Source organism: Hyperolius riggenbachi, chromosome 1 (assembly GCF_040937935.1).
Source record: "Hyperolius riggenbachi isolate aHypRig1 chromosome 1, aHypRig1.pri, whole genome shotgun sequence".
Lineage (NCBI taxonomy): Eukaryota > Metazoa > Chordata > Amphibia > Anura > Hyperoliidae > Hyperolius > Hyperolius riggenbachi.
Genome location: NC_090646.1, coordinates 256,187,927 through 256,213,966, shown reverse-complemented (window position 1 = coordinate 256,213,966; position 26,040 = coordinate 256,187,927). Strand labels below are relative to the sequence as shown.

Genomic DNA, 26,040 nt, shown 5'->3' with positions numbered 1-26,040 from the left:
GTGATAGATATATAGATAGAGATAGATATATAGATAGAGATAGATATATAGATAGAGATAGATATATAGATAGTGATAGATATATAGATAGTGATAGATATATAGATAGTGATAGATATAGAGATAGATATATAGATAGAGATAGATATATAGATAGAGATAGATATATAGATAGATATATAGATAGAGATAGATATATAGATAGTGATAGATATATAAATAGATATATAGATAGAGATAGATATATAGATAGATATATAGATAGAGATAGATATATAGATAGTGATAGATATATAAATAGATATATAGATAGAGATAGATATATAGATAGATATATAGATAGAGATAGATATATAGATAGTGATAGATATATAGATAGAGATAGATATATAGATAGAGATAGATATATAGATAGAGATAGATATATAGATAGAGATAGATATATAGATAGAGATAGATATATAGATAGAGATAGATATATAGATAGTGATAGATATATAGATAGAGATAGATATATAGATAGAGATAGATATATAGATAGAGATAGATATATAGATAGAGATAGATATATAGATAGAGATAGATATATAGATAGAGATAGATATATAGATAGTGATAGATATATAGATAGTGATAGATATATAGATAGAGATAGATATATAGATAGAGATAGATATATAGATAGATATATAGATAGAGATAGATATATAGATAGATATATAGATAGAGATAGATATATAGATAGAGATAGATATATAGATAGAGATAGATATATAAATAGATATATAGATAGAGATAGATATATAGATAGTGATAGATATATAAATAGATATATAGATAGAGATAGATATATAGATAGAGATAGATATATAGATAGAGATAGATATATAGATAGAGATAGATATATAGATAGTGATAGATATATAGATAGTGATAGATATATAGATAGTGATAGATATATAGATAGTGATAGATATATAGATAGTGATAGATATATAGATAGTGATAGATATATAGATAGTGATAGATATATAGATAGAGATAGATATATAGATAGAGATAGATATATAGATAGAGATAGATATATAGATAGATATATAGATAGAGATAGATATATAGATAGATATATAGATAGAGATAGATATATAGATAGAGATAGATATATAGATAGAGATAGATATATAGATAGATATATAGATAGATATAGATAGATATATAGATAGAGATAGATATATAGATAGAGATAGATATATAGATAGTGATAGATATATAGATAGTGATAGATATATAGATAGTGATAGATATATAGATAGTGATAGATATATAGATAGAGATAGATATATAGATAGATATATAGATAGAGATAGATATATAGATAGTGATAGATATATAAATAGATATATAGATAGAGATAGATATATAGATAGATATATAGATAGAGATAGATATATAGATAGAGATAGATATATAGATAGAGATAGATATATAGATAGATATATAGATAGAGATAGATATATAGATATATAAATAGATATATAGATAGAGATAGATATATAGATAGATATATAGATAGAGATAGATATATAGATAGTGATAGATATATAAATAGATATATAGATAGAGATAGATATATAGATAGAGATAGATATATAGATAGAGATAGATATATAGAGATAGATATATAGATAGAGATAGATATATAGATAGAGATAGATATATAGATAGAGATAGATATATAAATAGATATATAGATAGAGATAGATATATAGATAGAGATAGATATATAGATAGTGATAGATATATAGATAGAGATAGATATATAGATAGAGATAGATATATAGATAGAGATAGATATATAGATAGAGATAGATATATAGATAGAGATAGATATATAAATAGATATATAGATAGAGATAGATATATAGATAGAGATAGATATATAGATAGAGATAGATATATAGATAGAGATAGATATATAGATAGAGATAGATATATAGATAGAGATAGATATATAGATAGAGATAGATATATACCGTATTTTTCGGAATATAAGACGCACTTTTTCTTCCCCAAAACTAGGGGGGAAAAGTGGGTGCGTCTTATATTCTAAAGGTACGGTATTTGGGCCCCAAAACATACTTACCGGTGCCTGCAGCCGCGATCCTGTCCTCCTCCGTCTGACTGCCGCCATCCAAGGGTCATCCGAGGGTCCCAGCCATCCCATCCAGAATCCCGGCTCTTCAGTGTCCCAGTCGCCAGATCGTCTTCACTGCAGACAGCAGCCATGCGGTAATCACGCGCTGCTGCCTCGCCGACATCCTCCATGGTAACGGCGTCCTCTTCCTAGTTACGGTGCCCCCTTCTGTGTGACGAGCGGCGCATGTGCGCCGGGTCACGCATGACGTCAGGCGCACATGCACTGCTCGTCACACAGAAGGGGGCACCGTAACTAGGAAGAGGACGCCGTTACCATGGAGGATGTCGGCGAGGCAGCAGCGCGTGATTACCGCATGGCTGCTGTCTGCAGTGAAGACGATCTGGCGACTGGGACACTGACGGGATTCTGGATGGGATGGCTGGGACCCTCAGATGACCACAGTTGGGACCCTCAGATGACCCTTGGAAGTCGGCAGTCAGGCGGAGGAGGACAGGATCGCGGCAGCAGGATCAGGTGAGATGCTGCAGGGGCAAAGTGTAGTGTAGTTTGTGTTGGGTGCAGGATTTAGTTAGTGTAGTTTGGGTTGGCTGCAGGGGTTAGTTAGTGTAGTGTAGTGTAGTGTAGTTGGTGGGGGCAGCAGGGGTAAGTGAAGTGTAGTGTAGCAGGATTCAGTGTAGATGAGCAGTTCAGCTTAGATAGAGACAGTTTTGGGGGGTTTAAAGGTCCATAAGACACCCCTGCAACATAGACGCACCTAGGTTTAGTTTTTTTTTTTTTTTTCCTGATTTTTGCCTTCTAAATCTAGGTGCGTCTTATATGCCGGAGCGTCTTATATTCCGCAAAACACTGTAGATAGTGATAGATATATAGATAGTGATAGATATATAGATAGAGATAGATATATAGATAGAGATAGATATATAGATAGAGATAGATATATAGATAGAGATAGATATATAGATAGAGATAGATATATAGATAGAGATAGATATATAGATAGAGATAGATATATAGATAGAGATAGATATATAGATAGAGATAGATATATAGATAGAGATAGATATATAGATAGAGATAGATATATAGATAGAGATAGATATATAGTGATAGATATATAGATAGTGATAGATATATAGATAGTGATAGATATATAGATAGTGATAGATAGATATAGATATATAGTTAGAGATACATATATAGATAGAGATAGAGATAGATAGAGATATAGGCGTCAATTCACCAGAGGTTACCAACCTATTTATCTCTTGGGAAGTAATTTACCTCCTGTGATATCTCCAAATAGCAATTCTCCAGAAGTATAGGGGAAAGTATCGACAGAGAGAAATGCAAGAGATAAATGTGAGATAAGTATGAGATAAATAAGTGATAGTTAGTTAGTTTTTCTCCAAATCACAATTCACCAGGGAAGAAAGGGGGTGTGGCCATTCGTTATTTTTTCATCTCTTTATCCCCTGAATGAACCTGGAGATATCGTGGTTTTCACACAGCAGCTGCTGCTGTGGAAGATGGAGCCTTTTGAGCTTACTCTGTTAGGCCTGGTGCACACCAAAAACCGCTAGCAGATCCGCAAAATGCTAGCAGATTTTGAAACGCTTTTTCTTCTTTTTCTGTAGCGTTTCAGCTAGCATTTTGCGGTTTTGTGAAGCGTTTTTGGTGTAGTAGATTTCATGTATTGTTACAGTAAAGCTGTTACTGAACAGCTACTGTAACAAAAACGCCTGCAAAACCGCTCTGAAGTGCCGTTTTTCAGAGCGGTTTGCGTTTTTCCTATACTTAACATTGAGGCAGAAACTTCTCCGCAATCCAAAATCTGCAGCAGCCCAGGAGTATGCGTTTCTGCAAAGCGCCTCCCGCTCTGGTGTGACCCACCCCATTGAAATACATTACCCAAGCGTATCCGCAGCCGCAAGTGGATCGCAAAACGCAGCAGAACCGCTCTGGTGTGCACTAGGCCTTAGAGCTTGCTACTATAATGAGGAGACGAAGGCGCAGGAGGAGGGTCTGTTTAATCGCCCCTCGTATTTTTCGTGAGAGAACAGTTCTTGATAATTTTACTGAAACAGAGGTGGTGAAGAAGTTCAGACTTACTTGTGATATGATTTATGATATGATCCGGCAGTAAAAGGCGGGAATACTCTGGTCAGGTAGTGGTAAAACTCCGCCTCCTACCCACAATGCTTCACTTTCAAGCTTACAGAGAGGAAAAGTATCCCATGTAAATCATTAATACCGATTACCTAACTCTCTGCTTTCTCACACTTTCCTCATGCATATCTCTCCATTATCCCCTGCTATCGAACACTTTTCTCTCTGTCCTCTCACACCGGTGAATTGACTCCAGAGTGTTAAAATACCTCATGAGATAAACTACCTACCTTTTTTCTCTTAGTAAATCCTCTCTGGTGAATTGACGCCATAGAGATATAGGCGTCAATTCACCAGAGGTTACCAACCTATTTATCTCTTGAGAGGTAATTTACCTCCTGTGATATCTCCAAATAGCAATTCTCCAGAAGTATAGGGGAAAATATCGACAGAGAGAAATGCAAGAGATAAATGTGAGATAAGTATGAGATAAATAAGTGATAGTTAGTAGTTAGTTTTTCTCCAAATCACAATTCACCAGGGAAGAAAGGGGGTGTGGCCATTCCTTATTTTTTCATCTCTTTATCCCCTGAATGAACCTGGAGATATCGTGGTTTTCACACAGCAGCTGCTTCTGTGGAAGATGGAGCCTTTACTCTAGCAGATGCTAGCAGATTTTGCAACGCTTTCTTATTTTTCTGTAGCGTTTCAGCTAGCATTTTGCGGTTTTGTGAAGCGTTTTTGGTGTAGTAGATTTCATGTATTGTTACAGTAAAGCTGTTACTGAACAGCTACTGTAACAAAAACCGCCTGGCAAACCGCTCTGAAGTGCCGTTTTTCAGAGCGGTTTGCGTTTTTCCTATACTTAACATTGAGGCAGAAACGCCTCCGCAATCCAAAATCTGCAGCAGCCCGGGAGTATGAGTTTCTGCAAAACGCCTCCCGCTCTGGTGTGCACCAGCCCATTGAAATACATTACCCAAGCGTATCCGCAGCCGCAAGCGGATCGCAAAACGCAGCCGAACCGCTCTGGTGTGCACTAGGCCTTAGAGCTTGCTTCTATTATGAGGAGACGAAGGCGCAGGAGGAGGGTCTGTTTAATCGCCCCTCGTATTTTTCGTGACAGAACAGTTCTTGATAATTTTACTGAGACAGAGGTGGTGAAGAAGTTCAGACTCACTCGTGATATGATTTATGATATGATCCGGCAGTAAAAGGTGGGAATACTCTGGTCACGTAGTGGTAAAACTCCGCCTCCTACCCACAATGCTTCACTTTCAAGCTTACAGAGAGGAAAAGTATCCCATGTAAATCATTAATACCGATTACCTAACTCTCTGCTTTCTCACACTTTCCTCATGCATATCTCTCCATTATCCCCTGCTAACATTTTTCTCTCTGTCCTCTCACACTGGTGAATTGACTCCAGAGTGTTAAAATACCTCATGAGATAAACTACCTACCTTTTTTCTCTTAGTAAATCCTCTCTGGTGAATTGACGCCTATATATCTATCTCTCTCTCTCTCTCTCTCTCTATATTATATATATATATAGATAGATAGATAGATAGATAGATAGATCTCCATACACACACACACACACACACACCAAAAGTTTGGACACACCTCAAAGAGTTTTCTTTATTTTCATTTTCATGACTATCTTCAAGTAATGATGGCCACTCGTTTTTCTTTACTTAGCTGCTTTTTTCTTGACAGAATACAAATTCTTACAGTCTATTCAGTAGGACTATCAGCTGTGTATCCACCTGACTTCTCCACAACGCAACTGATGGTCCCAACCCCATTTATAAGGCAAGAAATCCCACTTATTAAACCTGACAAGGCACACCTGTGAAGTGAAAACCATTTCAAGTGACTACCTCTTGAAGCTCATCAAGAGAATGCCAAGAGTGTGAAAAGCAGTAATTAAAGCAAAAAGGTGGTTACTTTGAAGAACCTAGAATATGACACATTTTCAGTTGTTTCACACTTTTTGGTTATGTACTATACTTCCACATGTGTTAATTCATAATTTGGATGCCTTCATTGTGAATCTACAATGTTCATAGTCATGAATATAAAGAAAACTCTTTGAATGAGAAGAAGGTGTGTCCAAAGTTTTGGTCTGTACTGTATATAGAGATATATACAGTGGGTTGCAAAAATATTCGGCCCCCTTAAAGTTTTCCACATTTTGTCACATTACTGCCACAGACCTGAATCGATTTTATTGGAATTCCACATGAAAGACAAACACAAAGTGGTGTACACATGAGAAGTGGAACGAAGATCATACATGATTCCAAACATTTTTTATAAATACATAACTGCAAAGTGGGGTGTGCATAATTATTCTGCCCCCTTTGATCTGAGTGCAGTCAGTTGCCTATAGACATTGCCTGATGAGTGCTAATGACTAAATAGAGTGCACCTGTGTTTAATCTAATGTCAGTACAAATACAGCTGCTCTGTGAGGGCCTCAGGGGTTGTCTAAGAGAATATTGGGAGCAACAAAACCGTGAAGTCCAAAGAACACACAAGACAGGTCAGGGATCAAGTTAATGAGAAATTTAAAGCAGGCTTAGGCTACAAAAAGATTTCCAAAGCCTTGAACATTTCATGGAGCACTGTTGAAGCGATCATTCAGAAATGGAAGGAGTATGGCACAACTGTAAACCTACCAAGACAAGGCCATCCACCTAACCTCACAGGCCGAACAAGAAGAGCGCTGATTAGAAATGCAGTCAAGAGGCCCATGGTGACTCTGGACGAGCTGCAGAGATCTACAGCTCAAGTGGGAGACTGTCTATAGGACAACTATTAGTCATGCACTGTACAAAGTTGGGCCTTTATGGAAGAGTGGCAAGAAGAAAGGCATGGTTAACAGAAAGCATAAGTCCCGTTTGCAGTTTGCCATAAACCATGTGGGGGACACAGCAACCATGTGGAAGAAGGTGCTCTGGTCAGATGAGACCAAAATGGAACTTTTTGGCCAAAATGCAAAACTCTATGTGTGACGGAAAACTAACACTGCACATCACTCTGAACACACCATCCCCACTGTCAAATATGGTGGTGGCAGCATCATGCTTGGGGGGTGCTTCTCTTCAGCATGGACATGGAAGCTGGTCAGAGTTGATGGGAAGATGGATAGAACCAAATACAGGGCAAACTTGGAAGAAAACCTCTTGAAGACTGCAAAAGACTTGAGACTGGGGCGGAGGTTAACCTTCCAGCAGGACAATGACCCTAAACATAAAGCCAGGGCAACAATGGAATGGTTTAAAACAAAACGTATCTATGTGTTAGAATGGCCCAGTCAAAGTCCAGATCTAAATCCAATCGAGAATCTGTGGCAAGATCTGAAAACTGCTTTTCACAAACGCTGTCCATCTAATCTGACTGAGCTGGAGCTGATTTGCAAAGAAGAATGGGCAAGGATTTCAGTCACTAGATGTGCAAAGCTGGTAGAGACATACCCTAAAAGAGACATACCCTAATTACGCACACCCCACTTTGCAGTTATTTATTTGTAAAAAATGTTTGGAATCATGTATGATTTTCATTCCACTTCTCACATGTACACCACTTTGTATTGGTCTTTCACATGGAATTCCAATAAAATTGATTCATGTTTGTGGCAGTAACGTGACAAAATGTGGAAAACTTCAAGGGGGCCAAATACTTTTGCAACCCACTGCAGATATAGAGATATATATCGATATAGAGAGATATATAAACTATATAACTGAAAATAAAAATGAGACTATTCTTTGCTACTAATGTTCTATTCCTTATCCATACTACACATACAATTCAATAGATCATATTTTTTTTTTTTATCTAGTATCACTTTAAATCAATGTATACCATTTAAGATTTGTGCACATGAATGTTTGTGGTGAACATCCTTTAATTGAGCGAGTATACAACCTTAATGTTGCCAGATGGGAATCAGGAGCTGATCCCTTAGGCCACATTGCAGGGCTAAGTCTGTGCAGATGTGTTGCTGGCTTAAGGTAGCCATACACTGGTCGATTTGCCATCAGATCGACTAACAGATAGATCCGTCTCTGATCGAATCTGTTTAACACAGTGTTTCATCTGCATTCTAATATGCTGCCATTTGCCACTAAATAGCTTTTAATCAGAGGCATAACAATAGCCCCGCAACTCTGGGGCTGTTCCTCTTCCCCATTCAGAAGAGCATTAAAGTGTACCTGAGATGGCGAGGGAGAGAAAAATGTATACCGGTATATACCTGGGGCTTCCTCTAGCCCCCTCCAGGCTGATCACTCCTTCTCCGTCCTCTTCCTGTTGTCTGGATTCTGACCCCGAACGTCCTCCAGTCAGCGCAGGCGGGCTGCGAATGTGCAGTTGCCACGAGACTGGAGGACTTTCCAGTGCAAATTGCTGAAGAACCAGGAAGCGGAAGAGGACGGCGAGGGAGCAATCAACCTGGAGGGGGCTAGCGGAAGCCCCGGGTATGTATAAATGTTCTCTCCCTGTCTAGCTCAGGTTTACTTTAACCAGCATTGTATCGGGTCACCTGTTCTTCCATGCAGCCACATGTGCTATTCAGCATATCTGTCTCCTGGCTCCAAATGTATGTCATGTGACTTGCATCAGAACCTAGAAGAGTGTATGCAGCATGACAGGAGATTTGTACGTGTGGCTGGATGTGTCCTGTAGCTTCTCTTATCAGACATACAATTTTAGTAAACAGACAGCTGTCCAGAATTCTCCTCCTAATCCATCCTCACCTAGATGAGGTAGTAATGGAGGGCAGCAGTCAGGCCCTCCCTTTGAGCACAAATCACCCCACTATGCCCAAATCTTTTCTCTGGTGGTAAGAGGTTAAAGGAAGCCCTACACTTACCAATATTTATGTTCATGCAACCGTTAGATTTGATTCCTAAATCGAATGGAGGGCGATTTGAATAATCTTTTGGCTTGTTGCTCAATTAAAAATTATTACTATTGGGCTGAAAAATCTAAATTCTGTTGATCAAATCAGATGGTAGGTAAAAATCAATGGTTCTATCGGTCAATCAGCACTTGGAGAATGTATAGCCCCCCCCCCCTAGTTTTTGTAGCCAGCTACAGCAAGCTCTCAATGATAAGAATGTGCTGAGCGGCAGTGCTGGTCACACAGAATGATTCTCTGAGCAGCACTGAAAAGAACTAGTGGTGGAACATGGATTTAAAGAGACACTGAAGCGAAAAAAAATATATGATATAATGAATTGGTTGTGTACTATGAATAATTACTAGAAGATTAGCAGCAAAGAAAATATTCTCATATTTTTATTTTCAGGTATATAGTGTTTTTTTCTAACATTGCATCACTCTATAATATGTCCAGATTACACAACACTCAGCATTCAAAATGAGTCTTTCAGAGCAGTCTGTGAAGTAATAAACTCTTCTCTGCTAGAGGAAAAGTAAACAGTTCAATTACAGTTGAGATAATAAAAGTCAGATAACAGCCCTCTCCACAGACCAAGTTGGTCGGAGAGCTTAATAGCTTTTTTCCATAGAGATAACAACTGGAGTTTCTCAACTCTTCCTGCACTGGAAAGAATTAGACTGATGTATCTGATCTTAATGTTTTTTGTCTTAGCTGTACTACACATACAAATCATAATATTTTTTTTTCGCTTCAGTGTCTCTTTAACAACTGTTCAAAAAGCAAAAGAGAATGTTTGTGTAGACTAACGCAGGAAGGACTTGGCCTAGTGAACTACCCAGCAAGTACTGACACCTGCCCAGCTGACTGAGACACTCCTAGGACCTGATGAAATTGCCAATTCTATCGTGCCCAGTTGTGCCAGCTAGGAACCGAAAACCTATTTTGCAACTCTGCTGGGCAATTAGCCAAAGAAGTCAGCAGCCAAAGGGCCTTAGCCAGCCGTCTCTGCTCACTCTGTCCATCACTGCCAGGGTGGCACTGTAGTGCAATATATGCCTCGCTTCCACTTCTAAGGCCCCTCTACCTTCTCCAGCACTGGGCAGCCCTAAGCATTAAGCTCTTTACTTCTCCACCTTCAGCATGGCAGCTGAGGAGGGAGAAGCGAGCAAGCAGCTTGTTCATGCCCGTGCTTGGCACTAGAATGCTAGAATGTCTGTGTAAAGGGAAGTGTGATTACAACAAAAAAATCCCAACTGAAGGAGGGGGGGATGGGGGGGGGGGGGGGGGGGTCGAGGGAGAAATCAGGAGGGGAGGTATAGTGGGGAGCTGCCTGCCACATAGGAAGTACACTGTGGGCTCTTCCTGACATATGGAGGAAACTGGGGGGAATGCTTGACAGTAAGAGTGGCACAGGGAGGCAGTGCGTCACTGAGAGCAGGCCGGTCCCTAACATAGAACATGGGAGCAGGTCCATCACTAAGAGCTGAACTGGGGACAAAGCCACCATGGGAGGGAGGACCAGGATGCTTATGTGCAGGGCCTAGAGAAAGATGGGTCAGAGATCCTGGCTGATCTGAGAGGCAGGGGTGGACAGGCAGCCATTGTGGCACGTTGCAGTTACACATACAAAGTTCCTTGGCTAATTGGTCACTAAAAAAAAGTTCCCCGGGGGGTACTCACCTCAGTAGAGGGAAGCCTCCAGAGCCTATCAAGGCTTCCCCCATCCTCCTCTGTCCCACGGTGGCAGTGCTAAAGTTCCCCAAACTGCGGGGATGTAAATATTTACCTTCCTGGCTCCAGCGCAGGATCGGCTCTCCGCTCGGAGAGGAGGCGGAAATAGCCGATGTCTATTGGTCAGCTCTACTGCACAGGTGCAAGTCTCCTGCGCCTGCGTAGTAGAGCGGACCCGACAGAGCTCAGCTATTTCCGTCTATTTCCAAGCGGAGAGCCACAACAGCGCCCCCACTGGAGCCAGAAAAGGTAAATATTGCACAGCCTAACAAATTGTCGGCTGTGTGTTCCGTGGACTGCAGCGAGACCGCCGTGGGAAACAGGAGGACGGGGGAAGCCTCAATAGATCCAGAGGCTTCCCCCTACCGAGGAGAGTACCCCCCAGGGGAACATTTTTGTTACATAGTCTCTTTAATCTCCATCTTTGCCATGTGGCTTTGTCTAGGCTTGCCCCTCACCCCCACCCCACTCAGTGATATGACATCAGGGAAGGAGGGGACTAGGAGAATCCCTGTAAGAGGGATGGAAGCCACACACACACACACACACACACACACACACACACACACACACACACACACACTAGGGAATGGCAGCCAAGGGACATGCTTTCCAAATTCTGTTATTTGGATGATGTGATCCCAATTATGCTTTTTTTTGTTTGTTTTTTTAGGGATCCTACCTGCATAATTATGTTATAAGCCTGGGCAAATCATCTTCTAATTTCTTTCAGCAAAATGAGAAAACATCTTAAATTCCACACATCACATTTTCGATAAGAACGTACCTTACAATGCACAAGAGGTTAATGTTTGCATTGTACACAGAGAAATCAATAAACACAGCCCGGGTGCCTCTGTCCAGCCACATGTTGTTCTTCAGAGTTGCAATCTGAACAGCAGCCTCTTCTCTGTTCTTACACAAGTCCAAATAATAACCACCACCACTGTATATAGTGAGGAGACCCCACTGGCTGCTGCCATTCAAGTCATTTTCTTTGCTGTAAGTCCAACTGCACAAACCATAAAGAGACAGGTTTAAAAACACACACATACAATCCTCAGTACATTTTCCCAGCTATTTTAAGACCGTGGTTCTGGACACACAATTGCTTTAGAGAAAAAAACAAAAAGGGGGGGGGGGGGATGTTTAGCACAAATATAGAAATCATTACCCATTTTCTCTAAACGATTAATTTTACACATTGACCAGCTATTATTTATATGTTATGCTATTATACCACTAGATGGAGTAATTGCATATGTATAATTCCAGGTGTTGCAGAACAGTTATTAGGCAGATACAATGCTCAGTCACTTAGTTCTTGACCAAAGAATGTTGATTTGGCTTTCTTCAGCGATTGCTGTCCAGTATCCGCAGCCTTCCAGTACACAGTTTATCTTCAACACTGGCTTCCCCTTTTGAATATCTATCCCTTATCTTTACATATTGCTCATTCAGTGTCACTTCACTAAACACATTTCTGAGCCTTTTGTGGATGTTGGCAGCAGTACAGTACAGCTTTCTTTGGTCAAGGACTAAACAGCTGCTCTTTGTAACACTGGGAAATACAGAGACTAGGTCGGTTCTCATTGTCGAAGCAACAGACAAAACCTGATCTGTTGGTGTATCATGGCGCATAGTAGCGCAGATGGCGTGTGAACATACGCGTTGCATTCCGATCGCACAGCCGTCTCCGCTAAATGATCTGAATGAGGCCTTACTGTCAACATTCAATACATTTTCCTAATTAGCTGAATGTGCCATGTTCTCCTAGATGCCACTCACCACTAACATGATCATTCTTTAAGTTTTTCCCCTTTGCCAAAATTGTTGGTTTGATAATGTTACTAAGAAGTATATTTTCCATTTTAGATTTATCTATTTACAATCACAGAGCGGTACATACGCTGTTCCATTCCGTAGTCCAAATGGGGCAGTATCTTCACTCTTTACAGAATACATATCGTAGCACTCCTTAATCTCATCTCTGAGGTCTTCCGGTACAATACAGGATCCATTCTTGACCTTAAGTTGTCGAAATCTAGGCACCCCAAAGAGCATATTCTCATAAATAAAGCTTTGGTTTTCAATCAAAGTTCTGTTCTTCAACCACATGTCCCAGTAAAGACCATCCAAGAGCGGGCCCTCTGCAAACTGTAATTAGAAAATATTTAAGAAAATTCCAAAAAATATAAAACTATGTGCTACTATACAACAATTAACAAGCTTCATTATGAGCAGTATCAAACTCATAAACATCCCCAATTAGGTCCTTTTCTAGTAGGAAACGCAGTTGCAAGCAAAACTGCGCTTCCTATTTCCACTAATGTGACTTGGCCACAATTGCGGCGATTCATCTGCTGTATGGAGCTTAAGCAATTCCCGATGGGAGACAAAAGAAAACCCGGAGGGAAAATAGTTTGAATTGCCGATTGTTGGAAAATATAATGGCACAATTGCTGTGTTATTTTCCAGCATTCCTATGCAAAGTATAGGAGTGCAAACACATAAAAATGTTGCAGGCCGGGCATTGCGATTCAAAGAACATCAAAATCACACTAGTGGAAAACAGTACTGCGATTTAAGTTAACCGCCATGCTGTAGCAATCTGCAAAACGGGTGTGGTCTGATTTTCATCAAATCAAATCGCACCTCAAAAGGAAAAGGACCCAAAGTATAAAAAAGCAACAGTATGCTGTCAGGTGCAGCTCTTTGCTCTGAGCTCTCTGTGCAGAGGAACTGACGGGATGGACACCATCATCCAGACACAGGGCAAGGGATCACATGCACAGATATTACCATACCATGTTTATTTACATACACTGTTTATCCAAAGTGATTAAATCAGACTACAGTTTAACAAGAACAGGCATTTTACGGCATAGGACACTCCAAGCAAAGGAAATGCACAAAATGTGCTGGTATGTACTAAAAGTCTACTCAATGTTAGGACATGTCATTATTTCACTTCATATATGAATTGCGTGTATCCACGTTCACATAGACAAAAATAAATGTGCAATAAAAGGTAAGCAGGGTACTAACGAAAACTATTTGTATTATGGGTTTTGTCGGGTCACCTGTATAACAAAATAGTAGCCATGTCTCTTTCCATAAAGAAAAAGTAGGGATGACACAGGCTTAGCACTTTATGGCCCTGGCTCACCTTCCCCTACAGCAGCTGTTTCTCCAATCAGCATGCATGTCTGGAACATGCTGATTGGACAACTGAAGGATGCCTCCTTCTCCATAGTCTCCCACAATACAAGTCCTACTGCCTTTGCCACACAGTTAAAAAGTGACTGCACTGACACCCAGCACACAGAGAGCGCGAGGATACTGTTTATGCACCTGTGCAATGCGAATACAGTAACTCAACTGAGAGAACAATCAAGGGTTCAATTAGCTTAACTGGTGTAACAGTTTGCCGCCAGCCAAAACCTTTACTTTTTCCACCCAAAACGTTGCAATACCCAGCCCAGTGCCTTTCATTGTTCCAGCGTACCACTACTTCATCATACGATCAGTGACAAAGCGGCCTATACAATGTTTGGAAGAAAAAAACTCCATTGTTCTCCACTGTAGCCTAGGGTATTTGCCACAATCATCAAGTGGTGAACTACGGTAATTATTAATTTTTTTTCCCGAGAACCAAGCATGCGCAGAGTGCTCCCAGCATGCAGAGAGGATGGCGCATGCACAGTAGCTGCTAGAGTTCTAATAACCGATCTTTCTGACGTGGCAGTGGCATGTCACAGGCATTTGGCTGCGATGCAATTTTACATCACCATTTTGATACTATTTTTCAGTTTGCACAACACAACATATATAGCCTAAAACAATGGCAGAAACATTCTCTACAGTTAGATAAATGTAGATTACATCTGGATGAAAAAAACAACATGGAGTGAACAACTACAAGGGATGTGTCATTCAGGCACTATCAACACCACACCCAAATTTTGGAGAAAAAAAAAAGGTTTTTTTTTTTTAGACACACGTTTGTACCCCTACCAAATACACCCAACATGACCCTCAAAACTATAAAATACCTTACCTTCCAGAAGTCACTCTTTGTCATCAAGGTTTTGAAATTTGTCCTTTCAGCTTTTGATATTGGTGTGTCCAGGAAGAGCTGTGTCATCACCTTCGTATAGTAAAACATGCTGGAGGACACCATCCCATACGTCACTGCAAAAAGAATTCTTACTTTTACTATACAATGCAGAGAAGATCTACTTGTTTTTGTACAAAAATTAAAAACTTGCCACAAAAATACAAACCACTTTCACAAACAATTGCACTGAGTCCCATCTGGAATATGAAAGATATCTCTCTATTAACAACCAATATCGGTATTAAAATACTTGCATTATGATACTACGCTGACAAGTTCCACCTCCTAGGGTACAAAACACAAATTTGCTTTTTTAAAACAGAAGGGATTTGCAATTATTCAGGTTGGAGTGCATCACTGCAGAATATGCAAATTGTTCCTGTAAACCAGACACACCTCCAGAACTTCTGGAATAAAATTACGTGTCAGCTTGTTAATATTACAGAGCCACACTTATCCAACATGTATACAGACTGTTTCGGATCGGTTGATCCTCATCAATGCATGGCATGGATTAATATGGTTCTATGAGGTAGGACAAAACAAACTTCCTTAACCTACCTAGCAGCATGATCATTTCTGGATTTTAGGGTCTTTTCAGCACATTTCAGACCCTAAAATAAGGAAAAAAAACAAAAACAAAAAAAAAAAAACACTGACTGAGTCTATGAAGCATCCCCAGCACTCACCCACCTCCCTGGACTCCAGCACTGCAATTTTACCTCTGTCCTCTGGGTGGCACTGTAACTCTGTAGTGAGATCACTGACAGAGATCTCACCAGAGTGATTCAGAGTCTCCGAGAACAAGAAGGAGAACGGCTACGGACGTCTGAATCCCCCAGGAGGTGAGTAAAATCGCCCGCTATACTCTGCATTGAGCTCCTGGTGGCTAGCCCGAGCTTATCTCTGACTTACCGCCAGGGAGGTTAATAGGAAACACAGGTGGGAGGCATAAGCGAGTCTTCCATATTTATTTCATTTTAGACGATACCAGTTCATCTCTCTGGCCAATTAAAAATGTGTTTGTTTCATACGGTAGTTTAGGCAAGAATAATTAGAATAGTTGTAGCTCTAAAGGGAAAAGTGGTAGGTGTGGCACATCCCAGGCAGGGAGTGAGGAACACAGACGACACCCTCACAGTCCAGCAGGCCTGCACTAGTTGTACTGAGGTCTACTGTCACAGGACGTGTGCTCCGCCAACATGGAGAAGAAACAGTTCAAACAAATATGAAGAAAGACAAAAGCGTGCACCTTCCGTCCAGGGATTTAATCTCATGTGCAGACAGTATTACAACCATTAGTACGTTTCAGTACATTAGCGTGCAGAATCCAACATGTAAGGTGGACATTGATGTGAAGCTTACGTGTCCATCCGGATGGCTGGTCTGTGGGAAGGAGGTGGGTGGGAGGCACAGAGGTGGCGAGCGACGGCCGTTTCGCGTCTCCATGCCGTCGCTCGCCACCTCTGTGCCTCCCTATTGTTTTCGGCTCTGGTATCCTTTAACCCTCCTGGCAGCAAATACGTTTTTTTTTTTTTTTTTTTTCTTCATGTAGCGAGACGAGGCGGCTGCGGCGACGCGTATAGCAGTGGATTGGCGGCGATCGGGCACTGCACGCAGCTAGCAAAGTGCTAGCTGCGTGCAGCCAAAAAAAAAAATTATGCAAATCGGCCCAGCGGGGCCTGAGCGGTGCCTCCCGGCGGCATAGCCCGTGCTCAGCACGGGCTTACCGCCAGGGAGGTTAAGGAGCACTGGATACTGTACCAGAAATACGTTCAGTCTGGCTATGCAGCCCTAAGGTATACTTAACCTTGTAGTCCACCAAATGTGCAATTGCCGTATTGTACCTCCAATGGGAGGACAGAGTTATTCCTTTGCAGCAAAGAATGTACCAGGGCATACTGGGCCATTTATAGGACAATTTCTGATATAGTAAACTTCTGATCTAGCAAACCACTTTTCACCGTCCCATGGAGTTTACTATAACAAAATATACTGTATAATGCAAGATGGCAGCCACCAGCACTAGCTGAATTTCACAGGGGAAGTTTTACAAAATTACATTACTAGAAGTCAAAGGCAAGAAAGATAATGATAGTTCATAAGGATTCAGGACATTGTTAATGTAGGTTATTCCAGACTGTTATTCTGCATTAATATGTTAGCACGTTGCCTCTAACTATTGCCATGGCCAAAATTTGAGGAGAGCTAAAATGCGTAACTGCCTAAAAGAGGAAGGCCAGGTGCCAGTGTGGTTAGGCTATAATCCTTAAGTGGTAACAATGTACCCTTTTTACTTACAGTAACCTTGCACTTACAATGAAAAATTTCTGGCAACAAATTCCTGCATCCATTCTATCACAGTCATCACTGCTGAGTGACTTATTAATACCATTAAATAGTAAAATGCTAACTAGCTCAGTAGGAGAGCACAGACCAACTGAGAGTGAAACAATGTACGCTCTGTAGGAGGATTGGCTCAGACATGTTAGTTCTGCAGATGAAATGTATGTGTATTAAAGCGATTTAAAATAATGCTTGTAAAGCATTTGTCATAAACCGGCAGCAATCCTATTAATGAAAGCTGGAAGTGCATCTCTATGAAGTTCAAACTGCAGTACTAATACTTTGGCACCAGCCAATGATTTTGTGAGAACTGTGAAATGTAACAAGTTTAAAGGGAACCTGAAGTGAGAGAGATATGAATTCTGATTTATTTAAGTTTAATGGTTAACAATACCAGTTGCCTGACAGTCCTGCTGAGCCTCTGTAATACTTTTAGCCATAGACCCTGTACAAACATACAGATCAGACGTTTCTGACAAGATTAGCCACATGATTGTAACCAGTTATGTGTTTCACTACAGTATATCTACGCCCTTTAAGACTTCATCTTAGCCTCAGGGCTAAGTTCCCATTCACTGATCGGTGAATGGGAACAGGTGTTCCCAAAGCCAATCACGATGCCGGTAATCAATGATCACCGGCATCAGATGGCGGTGGTCATCAACAAATTGAAAAGCACAAACACTTCCTGTGTACTGTTCACAGAACACAGTAATAAAGATCGGGTGAGATCTAGTGGCCAAATAGTTAAAATACACCTACAAACATTAAATTGAATAAGAATAAATAAATCCCGCTTAATTAACCCCTTGCCTCCCCACAGTTACGAAAATAACACTTTTTTTTAATATGTATGTCATGAGGGCATAATACTGTAATTTTTGCAAATAAGGGTGTAACGATTGTGGGATTCTCTCCGAGATCAGCGTACAAGGCGTGCGCTGACACTGCGGAAATCCTCCACAAGCGTATAATTTGAGGAAACCCAGCAGAAGGTGCAATGCACCTGTAGAGGGAAATTCCTGTCGGCAGGTGGAGCTGTGGGGTGCAGAGGAACAGCTCCTCTGCCCTACCACACACGCCAGACAGGAATTGTACGAAGGGAAGAAACGCAATCGCAAGAGAGGCGCTTGAGAATGAGCACAGAGACAGATTGTATGTGTGTGCACCAAACTAGTCGCCAACCCGCGACGGTGCATACACCACAGCAGATATGAAGTAGGAACGCGATCGCGAGAGGTGCGATCGCCAGACGTGACAAGGCTACAGCAAGGCAGAGCACGAGAGTAGCAAAGGCACAGCAAATCATACAATGAGGAGATACGGAAAATAACAAACGCTAGCTAAACGCGAACACCGCACTCATTCGCAACAGTGCACGCGTTTATGCGCGGTCTCCACATGATAAGCACAATAGAGACAAACACGCCTAACTAACCACCGACAGACAAACATAAAACAGAGGACGCGAGCGCTTGCTTAACGGTTACCTCACCGAGCCTCCAGCAAGCGTTCGTAGCAGACAAGACAGACACACGAAAACAGGAACAGGCGAGAGATAGGATCCACAGCACTAGCGAAAAGAGGCCAGTGCGATCCAGGGAGACAGAGAAATGGAGATCAGACGGATCCACAGCACTAGCAAGAAGAGGCCAGTGCGATCCAGGCAAGACAGATAGAGGAGATAGCTGGTAGCAACCGCTGCTCCAGCTATACTCCAAGAACAAAGATCAGAACGACTTCCTGACAACCACCGCAGGGACAGGACAATCGCAAAAGACAGACAAAACAGATATGCAATCCTAACTGCACTAGGGAACCTGCCGAGTGCAGTCCCAGGAATTACTCTAAACTAATATTCAAACAATGAGCAAGGCTGACGCTCTCCAGAGTGTTTCACAGGATGAATCCTTATGACCAGCGAAGGTCTGTGATATCACATGGTATATATAGAGCAGGCCTACAAGGGATGTGGCTAGGCAATTTGCATGACAAACGTATGCAAATTCCTCAGCAGCAGCAAGCTGAAAAACTGACAAAAGGTCTCTCTTCCAGAGACCTGCAGAATGCAGACCTGAACAATGGTCAAAAAGCTGAGCAGATCATTACAAAGGGCTTGTAATTAGTGATATAGTTTAAACGAATGCAAAACTGAAAAAAAAATATTTACAAATAAAATATCGTCGCCATTCACTGTACCAGGGACACAATTTAAACATTGGAATAACCGGGACAAATGAGCAAATAAATGTGTGCTTAAAACTGAGAAATAATTTTTTCAATTTTTTTTCATATTATTTCCGTTAGTGAACCTTAACCGAGAGGGGATAAAAAAAAAAAAGAAAAAAGTTTCACTTACCTGAGGCTTCCACAAGCCCGCTGGAGATGTCCTGTGCCGTCTCTTAACGATCCTTCAGTCCCCTACAGCCAGCCAGTTTCGCTGACTGGCTAGTAGCCGGGCCAGTGCGCCTGTATGGCCCAGGCCATGCTCCCGTCGCCATAGCCATCCTGCGCAGGCCAAAACTAGCTGGCTGCGGGGAACCGGAGGATCGTTCAGAGACGGGCATAGGACGTCACCAGGGGGCTGGTGGAAGCCCCAGGTAGGAAACTTTTTTTTCCTCACAGTTAAAGCGGAATATAACCCAGCATTTCAACTTTGCTCTAAAACATTATTTACAGCATATTATATGCAACCAGTATTTTTTTTTTTTACTAGACCAGCATTGGAAGGGTTACACACAGAGCTTTAAAGTTCCATGGAGAGAAATGTACATCCGAAGTTTAGATAGATACATTTAAGTAAACACAATGTAACAAGTGGTGAATGTTACACTCTCTCTGGCTGTCCTCCAGCTCCTGCACAGTCAGAGAGTGTGTGTCACATTCCACACTTGTTACATTGTGTTTACTTAAATGTATCTATCTAAACTTCGGATGGGTCTGCATTTCTCTCCAAGGAACTTTAAAGAGTAACTGTCAGGCTGCAAAAGCTAATTTAAACCTCTATTCTCCTGTGTTAAACAGTTTAGAAGGAAGCCAAAAAGGCAATACTGAAGTTAAAAATCTCTCTTACTTTTGATGTGTGCTGAACAGCAAGGCTGTTATTCCCAAGCTCTTAAAAGTACGAGAGGCCGCAAAACATACTGCAAAGCATTCTGGGGCTGCTTCTTCCCACCTTGGGGCCTCCCCTCGGCTGCTAGTGAGAAGTTACAGGCTCAAGTTACAGCAGCTTGTAACTCAGCCCAGCTCACAGCACTGAAAAATCACGGCATATGTTCCGTTAGAGTATACTACATGAGTCCGCTATTGTTCCTAGCCACATGGCTAATTAATATTCACTGCACAGTAGTGTTGTCCGGATCATGAACCATTAGGATCTTTTTTGTGAGTTGAATCATCAGGAAGCAGGGAGGACATGACGACACAATTGGCTTCATACAAGACAGACAAACATGGAACCTGCCATGAGCTGTCAGGAGCACCATTCTCTGCAAATACTATATAAAAATTCTGTTAAATCCAAACGTAGACAGTGAAATGCATATGTAATGTAAGTACAGCCAATATTTAGCTACTGATATGTGTTTTTTTTTCTCTGAGACCTTATACCTAACAGCTCCTCTTTAAAGCTCTGTGTGTAACCCTTCCAATGCTGGTCTAGTACAAAAAAAAAATGCTAATTGCATACAATATGCTGTAAATAATGTTTTAGAGCAAAGTTGAAATGCTGGGTTATATTCCGCTTTAAGGTTCACTTTAAAATGCATTTGGAATCAAAGAATTCTTAGCAAAAAGTACCACCCAAAGAAAGCCTAATTGGAGGCAAAAAAACAAGGTATAGATCATTTTGATGTGATAAGTAGTGATAAAGTTATTGGTGAATGAATGGGATGAGTGGTGAAAGGTGAAAATTGTTCTGGTCCATAAGGGGAACACAACCTGTAGTGGTCAAGTGGTTAAGGTATGTTATTCAAACACTGATACCAAAATAATCAGCAGGACTGCCACGCACCTGGCATTGTTTAAAAGGAAATAATATGGCAGCCTCCATATTCCTCTCACTTCAGGTTTCGTTTAGGGCCTTTTTACACTTAATGTGTTGCGTTCCAACCCATTTGCCAAAATGGGGCGCTACACAAAGTAATAAAGCATTAAGTGTAAAAGGGCCCTCAAGGAAACAGAGAAGAGAAAGAGGGATGGTCGAGATGAATGTGCTGCAGATGGCTATGGAGAAGAAATAACGTCCTTAGAAAAAGCAGGACAACAACAATACGCAGCAAGGAAAGAAGGATGAGAAATGTGGAGGTGTGCGTGCGCCAGACACAGAGAGGAGGCAGACAGAGCAGGCACATGCAGCAGACAGAGAGAGGAGCAATGAGAGGAGAAATGTACTGCATGCAGAGAGGAACGATGAATGTACAGTATTGCAGATAGGTGAAATGTACTGCAGAGAGGAGTAATGTACTGCATGCAGACATCAATGATGAATGTACAGTATTGCAGAGAGAGAGAGGAGTAATGTACTGCATGCAGACAGGAATGATGACTGTACAGTATTGCAGAGAGAGGAGTAATGTACTGCAGAGAGGAGTAATGCACTGCATGCAGACAGCAATGATGAATGTACAGTATTGCAGAGAGAGTAGTAATGTACTGCATGCAGACAGGAATGATGACTGTACAGTATTGCAGAGAGGAGTAATATACTGCATGCAGACAGGAATGATGACTGTACAGTATTGCAGAGAGAGGAGTAATGTACTGCAGAGAGGAGTAATTTACTGCATGCAGACAGCAATGATGAATGTACAGTATTGCAGAGAGAGTAGTAATGTACTGCATGCAGACAGGAATGATGACTGTACAGTATTGCAGAGAGAGGAGTAATGTACTGCATGCAGACAGGGATGAATGTACAGTATTGCAGAGAAAGAGGTAAAATGTACTGCAGAGAGGAGTAATGTACTGCATGCAGACAGGAATGATGAATGTACAGTATTGCAGAGAGAGGAGTAATGTACTGCATGCAGACAGTAATGATGAATGTACAGTATTGCAGAGAGAGGAAGAATGTACTGCATGCAGACAGGAATGATGAATGTACAGTATTGCAGAGAGAGTAGTAATGTACTGCATGCAGACAGGAATGATGAATGTACAGTATTGCAGAGAGAGTAGTAATGTACTGCATGCAGACAGTAATGATGAATGTACAGTATTGCAGAGAGAGGAAGAATGTACTGCATGCAGACAGGAATGATGAATGTACAGTATTGCAGAGAGAGGAAGAATGTACTGCATGCAGACAGGAATGATGAATCTACAGTACTGCAGAGAGGAGTAATGTACTGCATGCAGACAGTAATGATGAATGTACAGTATTGCAGAGAGGTGAAATTTACTGCAGAGAGGAGTAATGTACTGCATGCAGACAGTAATGATGAATGTACAGTATTGCAGAGAGAGGAAGAATGTACTGCATGCAGACAGGAATGATGAATCTACAGTACTGCAGAGAGGAGTAATGTACTGCATGCAGACAGTAATGATGAATGTACAGTATTGCAGAGAGGTGAAATTTACTGCAGAGAGGAGTAATGTACTGCATGCAGACAGTAATGATGAATGTACAGTATTGCAGAGAGAGGAGTAATGTACTGCACGCAGACAGGAATGATGAATCTACAGTACTGCAGAGAGGAGTAATGTACTGCATGCAGACAGGAATGATGAATGTACAGTATTGCAGAGAGGTGAAATGTACTGCAGAGAGAGGAGGAATATACTGCATGCAGACAGTAATGATGAATGTACAGAATTGCAGAGGTGTGAAATGTACTGCAGAGAGAGGAGGAATATACTGCATGCAGACAGGAATTATGAATGTACAGTATTGCAGAGAGCGGAGTAATGTACTGCATGCAGACTTTCAATCTGAGCAAGCGCTAAGATTCCTCGTACTGCGCCTGCGCAGTAAGCTCCCAGAGACGTGAGCAGAAGCAAGGATGCACACGGCCGCGCATGAGCAGTTTCGTTCATCTAGCGAAGACAAATAATTGGACTTTGACCGGCGGCGGGGAACGGTGGATCGTAGAGGTAGGTGCGGGACAGGACAGCTGCAGGGGGCCAAAAGAAGCCCCAGGTAAGCGTCCCTATTTGTTTAACCTCTTGCCGTCCGCATAAAGCAAACTGGCGTGAACGCGGTGGCAGCCCCAGGACCGCTCCATGCCAATTGGCGTGAAGTCCTGGGGCGGGGTTTTGCAGGAGATCGCGCGCCGATGCACAAGCATCTCCGCTCGAATGACAGAGCTCCGCTAGAAGACTGTTAGACGGCGAAACCGCTGTCTATTTACTCTGTACAGCGCTGTGATCTACGGCAGCGCTGTCCTGGGGACAGCCGTGAGACACCACTGTCCCCCTGGGCGGCAGGGAAGCGATCCGCTGTTATAGGCTGAAGACTATAACAGCCGATCGCGCTGATTGGCTGGCGGGGGTGGAAGGGAAATTATAAAAATAAATATTTATAAAATAAATAAACATTGCGGGAGCGATCATAGCCCACCAACAGAAAGCTCTGTTGGTGGGCAGAAAAGGGGTGGGAAATCACTTGTGTGCTGAGTTGTGTGGCCCTGCAGCGGCCTTAATTGTAAAAAAATAGCCTGGTCACTGGGGGGGGGGGGAGGGGGGGGTTTAAGACCGTGGTCCTCAAGCGGTTAAATATATCCACAGAAACCCTTCAAAGATCCACCATGATGGTCGTTATCACGTGACGCTAAACGTCATCCGCCTGATCGTGCACCTGTACCCATGTCGTGAGATTGCAGAAACGATTACTCGTTGCTCATGAAAATTGTGTTGCGGGTATAGGCCTTTAGACTATCTAAGCTGAAAAATGGTTCACATTGAGACTTATTTTTGCAGATCTCTTGAATTGCTATATAAACAACAAATGACCACACACACTGTTTACCACCAGACACATCATTCATTTTTTATGTGACAGCGCTATTCAGGGTTCTAACTTGCGCGTGACACAAACATGCTCCTCTATAACTCTTAACTATCATGCTGCATATCTGACTCAAGAAAGCACACTCTTGTAACTGTTGTTTAGACAAAAGAAAACTTTTATGGCATTCTTGCAACGACAAAAGACTCCTATAAAATAGACAAACCCAATTGTTTCTAGCGATCTAACAAACAGCAAACTAAATTCTCCAGCTTGATTTTACTATTGCAGTGTATATACGGTAATCATAGTACTGTATGCCTAAATTCCCATATTATGAAATCCTCCCCAGCTATATACAATTTACACTTTGATCACTGAGGCAAGCACCTACGTAGTGGCCAGAAAACTTGGTGATCAAATATAAGCTAATAATGTCCAGCACCAAAAATCATTTCTGGATTGCCAAGCATCTTACCGGTTTCTACATACATAGGAACTGTTAATCTGGCAATAGGTAGCAAAAGTGGACAATGACCCTGTCACCTTTTAGCAAACAGCAAAGAAAATGTGGGCACTGATTTTTCTGTTTCCATAAGAGTAATAGCTGCAACTAATGGGGAGGCATTGTGAAATCCCTTGACGGAAGTGGGGTACTGCACTTCACAGAGAGGTGTAAGTAATGCTGTGACAGTAAAGCTACTGACAATGTGTAGGTGCTTTTTTGCCCTTTGTTTATATGTGGGTTTTAGGGTTGCTATAGTAAGGATAAGTACCTCAATCCATGTTTATTTTATAGGAGATAATCTCTTCTTTTTGGAAGTGAACAGACAGCAAGTTAATTTTCCTGTTTTAAACTACACACAATTTACATGACATGTGAATGAAAGTCAGTTATTTGCATCTTATGGACCATTTGTCACATATTATGTACATCTGTTCAGTCAGGTAAACAGGCATATCAGCTGTCCATAACCTCTGCATGTTCCCAAATATTTGATATTCTATGCTAGCTACCGTTAAAGCGGAATGAAACCCAGCATTTCTTCTTTGCTTAAAAAAAATTAATTACAGTATATACAAACAGCATTTTTTTTTTTTACTAGAACAGCATTCAAAGGGTTACACACAGGACTTTAACCACTTGAGGACCGCGGGCTTTACCCCCTTAACCTTCCTGGCGGTAACCCCTGCTGGGCCAATCTGCGTAATTTTTTTTTGCTAAACACCGATCGCCGCCGCCCCGATTCGCCGCTATCTGCGCCGCTGCAGAGCCCCCCTAGACCCCTGCGCTGAACGGGATTTCGTGATCGCTTATCGCCGCAGGGGCTGGAGGCTCGCTACATGATTTAAGCAAAAAAAAAAAAACGGCAGCGCTGCCCCCTGGCGGTTTTTAATATACCGCCAGGGAGGTTAAGGACCAGACCCTTTTTTTCCCATTCAGACCACTGCAGCTTTCATGGTTTATTGCTCAGTCATACAACCTACCACCTAAATGAATTTTGGCTCCTTTTCTTGTCACTAATACAGCTTTCTTTTGGTGCTATTTGATTGCTGCTGCGATTTTTACTTTTTATTAGATTCAACAAAAAAGACATGAATTTTGGCAAAAAAAAAATGATTTTTTAACTTTCTGTGCTGACATTTTTCAAATAAAGTAAAATTTCTGTATACATGCAGCACGGAAAATGTGGACAAACATGTTTTTGATTAAA

General features: G+C 41.4%; 1 protein-coding gene across 2 annotated transcripts in view; it reads right to left on the bottom strand.

Moving 5' to 3' along the window:
* PKD2 (polycystin 2, transient receptor potential cation channel) overlaps positions 1-26,040 on the bottom strand; it is a 77,022-nt gene that overhangs the window by 39,434 nt on the left and 11,548 nt on the right. For both annotated transcript variants that reach the window (XM_068233146.1, XM_068233152.1), the window contains exons 3-5: positions 14,971-15,104; positions 12,820-13,067; positions 11,698-11,922 (exon numbers count right to left, since the gene is read on the bottom strand). In XM_068233146.1, coding sequence (XP_068089247.1) covers positions 11,698-11,922; positions 12,820-13,067; positions 14,971-15,104 — 607 coding nt within the window. The remainder of the gene's footprint in view (positions 1-11,697; positions 11,923-12,819; positions 13,068-14,970; positions 15,105-26,040) is intronic.